We start from the raw sequence: 11177 nt of genomic DNA, 5'->3' as shown, positions 1-11177 counted from the left end.
GGGCATGGGGAACAAAATGGGGAGCCATAACCCAGTCTCTGCCATAATACCACTGAAACCAAATCAGCTCTGTGAGAATGTGTTGGGTTTGCGTGGCAGGGTTTTGGTAGCAGGGGGGCTACAGGGGTGGCTTCTGTGAGAAGCTGCTAGAAGCTCCCCCTGTGTCTGACAGAGCCAATGCCAGCCGGCTCTAAGACGGGCCTGCCGCTGGCCAAGGCCAAGCCAATCAGCGCCTCTGTGATAACATATTTAAGAAGAAGAAAAACACTTAGAGAGAGCTTTTGCAGCCGGAGAGAGGAGTGAGAAGATGTAAGAAACTCTGCAGACACCAAGGTCAGTGCAGATGGAGGGGGAGGAGGAGCTCCAGGTGCCGGAGCAGAGATCCCCCTGCAGCCCGTGGTGAAGGCCATGGTGAAGCAGGCTGTCCCCCTGCAGCCCATGGAGGAAGGATGAGGGGGTGTAGAGATTCCACCTGCAGCCCGTGGAGGACCCCACGCCGGAGCAGGTGGAGGCACCTGAAGGAGGCTGCGGCCCATGGGAAGCCCATGCTGGAGCAAGTTCCTGGCTGGACCGGTGGACCCATGAAGAGGGGAGCCCACGCCAGGGTAGGTTTGCTGGCAGGACTTGTGACCCCGTGGGGGACCCCACGCTGGAGCAGTTTGCTCCTGAAGGTCTGCACCCCGTGAGAGGGACTCCATGCTGGAGCAGGGGAACGATGAGAGGAGTCCTCCCCCTGAGGATGAAGAAGCGGCAGAAACACCGTGTGATGAACTGACCGTAACCCCCACTCCCCATCCCCCTGTGCCGCTGAGGGGGGGGAAGGTTGAAGCCGGGAGTGAAGTTGAGCCCGGGAAGATGGGAGGGGTGGGGGGAAGTGTTTTAAGAGTTGATTTTATTTTCTCATTCCTCTACTCTGTTTTGCCTAGTAATAAATTAGATGAATTCCCTCTCTAAGTTCGGTCTGTTTTGCTCATGACAACAATTAGTGAGTGATCTCTCCCTGTCCTTATCTCGACCTACAAGCATTTCGTTATGCCTTTTCTCCCCTGTTTGGTGAATGAGGGGAGTGAGAGAGCGGCTCTGGTGGGCACCTGGCCCCCAGCCAGGGTCAACCCACCACAGAGAAGTTTACACACTTCCTTAAAAAAGGGGCAGCAAACACAACAAGAGCTCTCTATAATAATCGTATTGTGAAGACGCTGACCATGATCCCATCGTCAGTGGTGTTCTGAAACGGGTCCAAAGCAGGGCACAATTTCCTTCTCTCTTTTACATGCAGCTGCTCAGGGTCCAGCGCTCTCATCCTCTCGCCTCTCACATCCTCCTCGCACCCTTCTGAGGATGCTTGTGAAGGAAAGGATCTCACTCCACTGCAGGAACAGCAACAGAGAGGGCTCCTCGCACAGCAGTAAAGCCAAGATGTCCCTGGAGTAATTCCAGAGGCTTGCAGGCTGAGGTATTTTTACAACATCGCAGAAACTTGAGATCTTATTTTTCAAGAGCCCTGATTGTAGGTTAGTGCCTTTTGTGCTTTCTTTGTGCTTTCTTTTCAATACAAATTTGTTAAGAATTGTTGAAACCGACCTTTTACTGAAATTTGTCCCTGCCAACCTACTACTTTTTGTTGGCATATATGTTTAAAGCAGTATTTTCCTCCGTACAGAACTTCGTTCATAGATTGCTGAAATGGATTTAAAAGTGTGAGTATTTGTCAAGCAATGTTTAGGATCAAGCATCATTTTTTGCCATTTAACCATCATAAAAAGCACACACTCAGCAGACAGCCTGAATAAAATTCCATTGTATAGCATTGTCTTCTGTTGTGGATTATATTTTTTATGGCAGATTTACTCCTCTGACAGAGAAAATTCAATATGTAGCTGCATTTCTATTACAGATAGTCTTCTGCTAGCCAACAGATAAGCTTTTTATCAGCAGCCATGCTTCTGTGGCACTCTTCTGGGCTCCTGCCAAGCTCTGCCTTCATTCCTTTCATGAACAGATCAATGTGCAAACATTTGAAAACCCTAAATAACATAATAGCTACTTGAATGCATGCTCAAAAAACCCCTCAAAAACCCCAGAACCAAAACGATTTCAAAACTGTTACACCTACATAATGTACCTAATGCAAATCTACAAAACCACGGAAAGAAGGCAAAGGGGTAGCACATAACTACCATTTCCAAAGCTGCCCTGCCCCACAGACCGTGTACCGTGTAGCTTTTCCTCTAAGCCACGGTGGAAGCCTACCCTCCCATGCCTCTTTGCCACATCACCCCTCAAACAGAACATGCAACACCGGCATCAGCTGGAGCTGGTAATGTTGGTAAAGAATGCGGTGAAGAACAAGCAGAGAGGAGAGATTACAGTGTGGTGTGTTGTTTGTTACGCATAAGAGCAACGCCAAGGTGAGTGGGTGGGGTGTCTGTCAAAACACACAGCCACTGGTTAGTACCCCAGCCCAAAACTTCAGAGGTGACCAGCAGCTGCAGCTGTGTTGTCTGCAGTGGTTACTGAGGGCATCCTCCGCTGATAACTGAGCACCATGCATTTATAATGAGGCAGCGAGACTCTTCGCCTTCCACTGCCACGCAAGCTGCTGGCATCAGCCCTGCTGCATTTTGTTTTCTCTGCTCTTGTGAACTCTCTCTCTATCCTCCTTTTTGTAACGGAGTAAGCACCTGTGGAGAGAAGATCCTTTTTTTTCCTCAGTTACCCTTCAAATGAGAGGATGCGTGCTTGGAGTGATGCCTGTTAGGAGGAATCATGCTGGAATACTGGAATCAAAAAGTTCCCCATGGAGAAACAGCAGTGGTAAAAGAAGAAAACTGAAGAAAGTGAAGTGACCTTGGTGGACAGCCATTGAAGGAAAAAAATGAGAAAAGAAAGAGGGAAAATTAATTGGAAAGGGGTTAATGCGTGAGGGCAATTTAAAATATAAAAAGGTACCTGAAAAGGAAGGGGAAAACAACAACCAAAAAACCCCAACCAAAACCAACAAACAGAAGGAGAAGGCATAAGCAATAAAACGAGAGGCAAAAAGATGAATCAAATCTCTCTCCTTACTCAGGGGTTGTACTGCAACCTGCCCTATCTTTTTTTTATATAAATTTATAAATAAACTTCATTAGCTTTTTTCCTGTCAGGGGGGATATAAAAGCTGCTAATAAGTTCTTACCAAGGGTAAATAGTTTAAGGGGATGATACTAGTGATACTAAAGTACTAAAATAAAGATCAAAGCCAGGACTGCCAGAATAGGGTTTCTAGGTTATCCATACACCGTTACAGCTCTAACAGATTAAAGACTCATTTGAACATAAAAAGAGGAAAAATCATAGGGATCATCTCCATTATAAATCTGGCTCGACTCCAAAACATAGTAAAGGCCCGATTCTATCAGACTTAGACTGAACAGTGCTTTATGAATAGCTCCATTAAAATTAGTGGAATTGACTCGGTGTGATCTGTTCCTCAGAAAGAGTAAGGGTGTCCAAAGTCAGTCTGCTCAAGCTCAGTGGCTTTTTTCAATGCTTAGATCAGGTTCTGTTATGGCTTCTGGAGCAGTAAGGATGACAGCGGTGTTTTGACTGTTGACCTCCATCAGCAGCAGTGCTATATATATCTATATATAGATAAATATTTATCATAAGGAGGAAAATCTGTGCTCTGCAACCTAAACCCATCAGAGCATTGAGTATTGTTACAGCAGGTGCTAGTTCCACCAGCAGTCTCTAGTGCCATGGGGATGAAGGTTTCTGCATTCAAACTCTACAATTCCTTGGAAACGAGAGCTCTGCTGGGATCAGTAGGATAGTTAAAGAGGCACACTGGACCATGCAGTTCTCCCTGCTCTCAAAGCCGTAGCTCTCCTGGGTGTAAACATTTCAGAAAAAACTTTGAAAGTAGGTGAAAAAAGACCCTGAATGAAGTAAAAGTCACATCACAGTACAGAGAAGACCAGACCACTTTTTCGTCTCCGTTTCAAATGTCATCTATTATGGCAATATGCTCTCAGGCCAGATCAGGTTTGTGGAGAGGAGAAGTAAAGTTCAGTTTGAAAAAGAGCGGTTGTACTTCAGAGATGGTTTCTTTCTTGTCATTTCCCTCTGTAGCCAAGCACAAACAATTCTAGGATTTTACGTAAACTCTAGAGTAGCATTCAAAATGGAGATGTAAAATTCAGCGTATTAGAACTGTGGAAGTTGTAAGCCCCAGCTAAAAAGCAGCTATAAAGGGGACCTGGTCAGGTTTGGTGTTCATAGCTTTACATTTCCAGCACTTCCTGTCTGGAATGTCCAGTTTTGCTCAGATGTCTCAGACCTGATGCTACCATTATACACGTTATGATCACTGGCACCTTACAAACAGGACAGCTAAAGAAGGAAAGCAAAAGTCCAGGAAAAAGCTACCGTGCCTTCCTAATTACCTTTAGGATTATGGCTTCCAACACAGACTTGAAATCTGTGACTTGGATTCACCTATAAGTCTGCAAGGCATCTTAGCATCCCTCCGCTCCCGCTGCTGACAGATGGTAGAGCAGAGAACAGAGACTATGAAGGTAACAGCATTTCACCCACAGCTTTTTCTTGCAAAGTAGTAGCATAAGGTAGCTGTGAAATCAATGGTGTTTCAGAACATTTCTTGCACTGCTGAGGTTTCTGGCTGGAGGTAGCCCAAACACACAGTCTATAACTCTCAATCTCAGCACAGAGGTCACATAAAAGAAAAAAAGATATCTACCCAGAAAACAGGCAGGTTTATGTGGGTCAGGGCTGTTTCTTTGATGTGCCAAAGGACAAACCTGGCCCTTTCCACCCTGAACTGGGGAACTACAAAGCTTTAAACCCCTCGGGACTTCTTTTCTCCTCAGCTTGTCATGAGAGCAGCTAGGCAAGATATAAGAAGGAAAACTGCAGAGAAGAAAGACTGAAAAAACTGGAAGCTTTAATATATTCCTACTCTCTGTCCCCATTCCTCCTTTTCTATGCATCAACAGTTTTAATAATCTGGCAAAAGCAAAGCCTGAAACTAGAAAATCCTTTCCTACCCAGAGTTACAAAATGCTCATCATGTACTAAGAAACATTGTGATGAGAGGCGATGCATTTAATATGTTCTCTCTTTTCTTTTTTTCATTTGACACCAGTTAGTTCTGCATTTTTTAAATAGCTGCTCTGAAACAACCTGCTCACATTTTGAAACAAACAAAAAATTAGGATCTGCTTAAGGAGCTGAAGTTAGTAGAGAAGTGGCTTTTAAACGAGATAGACGAATAAAAAAAAAAGCAGTGAAATCACTCTTATGTATAATCTCTTCACTATCAAAATAAACCACTGCTACATCCACGCTAAGCATATGTAGAGTAAACAAAACAGATGGGGGATTTCCCACTGCTGGTTTCTTTCTTCTAAGGATAGTTATTTTCAGTTCATAAACTCTCAGCTGTCATCCCTGATTTATCTTCACAGCAAATTCCTGTTGGGGTTATGCGGCTACGAGCTTGGGCGATGGGCACGTCTCCCTGCTCGCTACACTCTTCTGTCCCTTCCAGCCGCAGCATTTGTAACCGGGGTTCGTGCTTCCCTTTTAACCCCTTTTTCATTCTTTCCTCTAACCGTGCCTGACATTTTGTGCATCTGGGTTGTGCTCCAGCATGGTGAGATCCATACGAAGGAGAAGCACGCTCTTAGTTTGCTGGAAAGCGTCCTCCTTCCTCCTTTCCTCGGGAGGGGAGAGAGGGCTACTAAGGATAACGAAAGCCCGCCTGCGTTCAATCCGCTACCCAAACAATAGCTTTATTTAAACACATAAAGACATCGCTGTATAGAGATCCTTTAAAAAATGTTTTCGCCGTTCCCAGCCGTGGGGAGAGCGATCACTTATTTGCTGGAAAGGGCTCCTCCCGCCCCTTCCTACTCCTGCCCTCCCTCCTTCCCCCGCCTCCCTTCCCCATATATTATTACTCTATGCCACCAACGTTAAAACAGCCCCGCCGCGCTCCCTGCCCGAGCCACGGCCGCGAGTGAGCCTTTCCCTCGCCCCAAGCAGCCGCCAGCCGCCGGGCGGCTCCTCCGGCCCCGGCCCGGCCCCGGCCCCGGCCCCACGGCGCGGCGCGGAGCTGTCTATCCCCGGCGGGTGCTGAACCGCCCGGCGCGGGAGCGGGTACCGGAGCCCTCCCGGCCTCGCCCCGGCGCCCGGAGGCGAGGTAGGCGGCGAAGGGCGCCGCGGGGGATGGGGGGAGCCGGCGGCGGCGACCCCGCGCCGCCCGCCTGAGTCCGCCCGCGCCCCGCACACAAAGCCGCGCCGCGGCCATGGAAGAGGAGCTGAAGTGCCCGGTGTGCGGCTCGCTCTTCCGGGAGCCCATCATCCTGCCCTGCTCGCACAATGTCTGCCTGCCCTGCGCCCGCACCATCGCCGTGCAGACCCCGGAGAGCGAGCAGCACCTGCCGCCCCTGCTCCACCCGCGGGGCACCGCGCCGCCCGCCGCCGCCGCGCCGGGACCGGGAGCGGCCGCGGGCTCCGCCGCCTGCCTGGACTCGGAGTGCGCGGCGGGCGGCGGCGGGGACCACGCGGACAAGCTGAGCCTGCACAGCGAGACCGACAGCGGCTACGGCTCCTACACCCCCAGCCTGAAGTCCCCCAACGGCGTGCGGGTGCTACCGCTGGTGCCGGCGCCCCCGGGAGCAGCGGCGGCGGCGGCGGCTCCGCGGGGCGCCGGCCCCACCAGCTCCTCCCTCACCTGCCCGCAGTGCCACCGGAGCGCCTCCCTGGACCAGCGCGGCCTCCGCGGCTTCCAGCGCAACCGGCTGCTGGAGGCCATCGTGCAGCGCTACCAGCAGGGCCGCGCCGCCGCCGCCGCCAAGTGCCAGCTCTGCGACCGCAGCCCGCCCGAACCGGCCGCCGTGCTGTGCGAGCAGTGCGAGGTGCTGTACTGCGCCGCCTGCCAGCTCCGCTGCCACCCGGCCCGCGGGCCCTTCGCCAAGCACCGCCTGGTGCCGCCGCCCGGACCCCCGGGCGCCCCCGGCGGCGGCGGCGACGGCGGCGGGAAGGGGGCGGGCGGCGGCCGCAAGCTGCCGACGTGCGCCGAGCACGACCTGGAGAACTACAGCATGTACTGCGTGAGCTGCCGCAGCCCCGTCTGCTACCAGTGCCTGGAGGAGGGCAAGCACGGCAAGCACGACGTGAAGGCCCTGGGCGCCATGTGGAAGCAGCACAAGGTGAGTCCCGTCGGCCGGCCAGGAGGAGCTGAGGCAATGCTCGGCTCTGGGATTTGTTCGGCCCAATGCCCTGACATCGGGTTGAGTTTGTGGGACATCAGGACACTTCACATCCATCATCCTCCCAGACTTTTTTCCCCTTGGCATGATGCTTTTAGGTCTCCAGTCCTTCCTGACTGCCCCAGCGACTCCACAGCCTCTGCTCAGGGTTAGAACATCCACCAACTCCCTCCCATATTGGCCTCGCCTTCTCTCAGCCAGCAAATCTCAGGCTAAACCAAGCCCCCAGAGACACCTGAGATTGGCAAGTCGCCTCGCTAACTTGTTTGCTTTTCACAGGGTCTTTGGCCATTCCGTCCTCTTGCAGGTGGCAGCAGCCGCCTGTGAGGAGCAGGAGTAGGCAGGATGGTCATTCCTTCCTTTCATCACCTGCCTTTCACCTGGGGCTCAGTGGCAGCTGCCACAACCATTTCCTGCCACACCTTCCTCCCTGCCATGGTGTCAATGAGAGAGAGTGGCCTGGAACCACCCAAATGTTTTAGATGAGAAAGTGTGATAGGGAGGATCACGGGACATCGTGTTGTCTCCTGGGCCTCCAGGAGGCATCCCCTCCCACTCAGTTCCCAAAGAGGCCAGAAGGAACGGCTGTAGGGACCTTTATGACACAAAAATGAGTAAGGAAGTGTAGGATGGATGGGGTCTGGGGACAAGTAGAGCTTTTTCTGATTCACGTAATGTCACAGTCTGATTCATGCTTCCCTGCAAGCGATGCTCCTTAGCCCTCCCTGGAGCCCCCATGGGAAGACTTCGGAGCCAGAGAGCCAGCTGCTTTGCAGCACAGGCAGTTTGCGGGTTTCTAGTAGAGCTGCTGTGTCACTTGGCCATGCTCTCCTTGTGAAAAATAAGACTTCGCAACCATCTGAATAAAGAGCAAGACATGACCTTCAAAGTTGCAAAAGTGTGTGAAGTTAGCTCATTCTTGCTAAGAACAGTGGACTCTGGGAAAAATATTAGTTAAAACGTATGAATGTCCAGAAGGACTTCAATACCTGAGTGCTGAGAGCAGTCCCGCGGAGCTTCCTGCTGTAGTGGGGGAAAGGACTTCCCCCAGAGCTGTGCAAAGAGCACTCAGCTAGCTCTGCTGGCTGCAGGATTCCCTTCTTCTCACTCGCTGCTACAGTTAGCAGCAAAGGAAGCACAGAGAGATCCTTTCAGACACTGAAGGAGAGGACTTATCACCCCTCAGCCATGGAGTGGCTAAGCACAAGCCAGGCTAAGACATTTGGCAAGGAAAAAAAAAAATGACTTTCGATTTTAAGATTCAAAAAAGATGCCACTTGGGGTGATCTGCATCATTTCTCCATCTGAGAAAGACAAACTTCTTCAATACGTGTTTTAGTTTGGATGCTCTCTGTCAAGGGCTTAGCCTAATGTGACTGATGTTTGTGCAGAGGAGAGTTCCAGGATCCACTTCTGAGCAGAATTATTTTAACGAGCAGGGTCTGAGTTCACTGTGCAAGTGTGGCTGCTGTTTTGGAGTGTGAGAGACCAGCTTGTGCTGTATTATGGTCTACCTTGAGTTAAAACTGTTTGATGCCTTTTGAACAATGTGATAAACTCTGGTGTAATCAAAATGCACAGCCAGTAAATTTTCTTTCCTACTGTCAAATATTGTCAAAAGAAAGAACAGTGCCCTGTTGGTTTGTATTTTTACTGCATTTTTTTTCTGGGAGTAAGGTATCACAAAATGTGATCTTCTCTTGATTTACAGACTCAATCAATGCGAAACTTCTAGTGAAAGAAAAAAATACTCAAAATTAACTAATTTGTGGACTCTAAAATTGTGCTCTTGTGAATAATATTTTTTCCCAGAACCATGCACTTGGCAGAAAATAAATATAATGGAACCATATAGCCAGACAGCCTAAATCATCAGCTCACATTCATTTAGATAAATTGTTTTGGAATTAGATACTTCCACTTAGAAATAGTTCTCAGATACGGCAATTTCTACAAGTTTATTACCTGTACTTACTTTGGCCAAACCATAAATTACTTACATTGAGTGGTATGCCAAATCTAATTCAAGTTTTATGTGTTCTCTCCAGATGCTCCAGGCGTAGCTGGAAGAGGCAGGTGGAAGGGCTTGTCGATAAGCTTTCTTAGCCCAGTAAATTTGACAAACTGACAGTTGTTCATCATCAGCTGATAAACACCTGCTTATCTCCTTCTAAGACCACTGGCTGGTATTTTTCACCGAAGAAAGGCTGCCACAGCCATTTCCCCACCTCGCAGTTTCATCCCACACCATCAAATTTGAATCAGTTTTTCTACTGACTTCTAGAACTGCTTTTCCAGAAGTCCTGCCTGCCTTCAGCTTCAGAATCCATTCCCATTCCACTTCTGTATCATGTAGTTTTGTTCAACCTGTTTGACTGCTCCTTTGTCTGGGCCTTATAGAGTGATTTTGTGGTAAATAGAGTGTGTAACCTTGTCTGTACAGTGCTGCAGACCGTGCGATGAAACGTGCATTTACCCTCAGCTGTGCTGCTGGCACGAAAGCTGTACAACACTGATTGGCCCCTGTTCACGATGCGGGTTTCCCCTTTACACTGCTGTACGTAACTTCTTCAGAGAAATTAAAAATTGTGTGCAATAAAAACAGGGGCCCAATGACATAAATCAGTGTAAATCCACTGACTTAACTGGACTTTATTATAATCACTTGTATGAACTGTGCAGCAAGACCAACAGTTTATGAAGTAAAACTGTGTAAGTCTACTGCCAAAGTGAAGTCCTTTTAGGTCTTCATAACAAGAACAGTGACACTGTTGTCAGATTTAACTTGCTAGGCTTTTTGACCTACTAACATGAGGAATGATGGTGGACACATTTCAGCTCTGCCATTCTGAATGGGTTTATATATATATATATATATATATATATGTGCACCAAAACACCGGAAAAAAACCCCGCAGCTGGATAAGTCTGTGATGGGCAAGCAGGCAGGTGGTCAAAGGCAAGTATCAGAGCCTGAACGCCTGCTTTTATTTGCCAGTCTAAAGACGTGTGTTCCCAAAAACATGAGGGCTGTTTCAGAATTCAGCACCAGGGTAAGCTTATCTAATCAATAGTTAATCTGCTGCTAAAGAGAGATGGAGGGAAAACAAATTAAATGAGCATGAACTGTTTGGTTGAAAAAGGATGTTGGCATTATCTGGTTCATTTTCTAAAATCAAAGGAAGCATCGCTCTTCCATGCCCATCTGGGCTTAATTACTCACCCTCATTATCTCTCTGTTCGTGTATTTGATAGACATAGAAACTTGGTATCCATCTCCAGCATCCACATTTTTGGTTGCAAGATTAGGTATTCAAGTAAAGTGTCATGGTTTAACCCCAACCAGCAACTGAACCCCACGCAGCCGCTTGCTCATTGCCCCCCATGGTTGGATCGGGGAGACAATTGGAAGGGTAAAAGTGAGAAAACTTGTGGGCTGAGATAAAGGCAGTTTAACAGGTAAAGTAAAAGCCACACATGCGAGCAAAGCCAAACAAGGAATTCATTCCCCACTTCCCACGGGCAGACAGGGCTTCAGCCATCCCCAGGAAAGCAGGGCTCTGTCACGTGTAACGGTTACGTGGGGAGACAAACGCCATCACTCCGAATGTCCCCTCCCTCCCTTCCTCTTCCCCCAGCTTTATGTGCTGAGCATGACATCATATGGTATGGGATATCCCTTTCGTCAGTTGGGGTCAGCTGTCCCGGCTGTGTCCCCTCCCAACTCCTTGTGCACCCCCAGCCTGCTCGCTGGTGGGGTGAGGTGAGAGGCAGAAAAGGCCTTGGCTCTGTGTAAGCACTGCTCAGCAGTAACTGAACCATCCCCATGTTATCAACGCTGTTTTCAGCACAAATCCAAAACACAGCCCCATACCAGCTACGACAAAGAAAATTAAC

General features: G+C 49.1%; 1 protein-coding gene across 4 annotated transcripts in view; it reads left to right on the top strand.

Annotated features, from left to right (window-relative positions):
* Nucleotides 1-5995: 5995 nt before the first annotated feature.
* The window catches only part of TRIM67 (tripartite motif containing 67), a 40984-nt gene continuing 35802 nt past the window's right edge, over nt 5996-11177 (top strand). For all 4 annotated transcript variants that reach the window (XM_054822679.1, XM_054822677.1, XM_054822678.1 and 1 more), the window contains exon 1: nt 5996-7220. In XM_054822679.1, coding sequence (XP_054678654.1) covers nt 6315-7220 — 906 coding nt within the window. In that variant the 5' untranslated portion in view covers nt 5996-6314. The remainder of the gene's footprint in view (nt 7221-11177) is intronic.

This window comes from Grus americana, chromosome 3 (genome assembly GCF_028858705.1).
Source record: "Grus americana isolate bGruAme1 chromosome 3, bGruAme1.mat, whole genome shotgun sequence".
In the NCBI taxonomy this organism is placed as follows: Eukaryota; Metazoa; Chordata; class Aves; order Gruiformes; family Gruidae; genus Grus; species Grus americana.
This window is presented reverse-complemented; position numbering and strand designations above follow the sequence as displayed.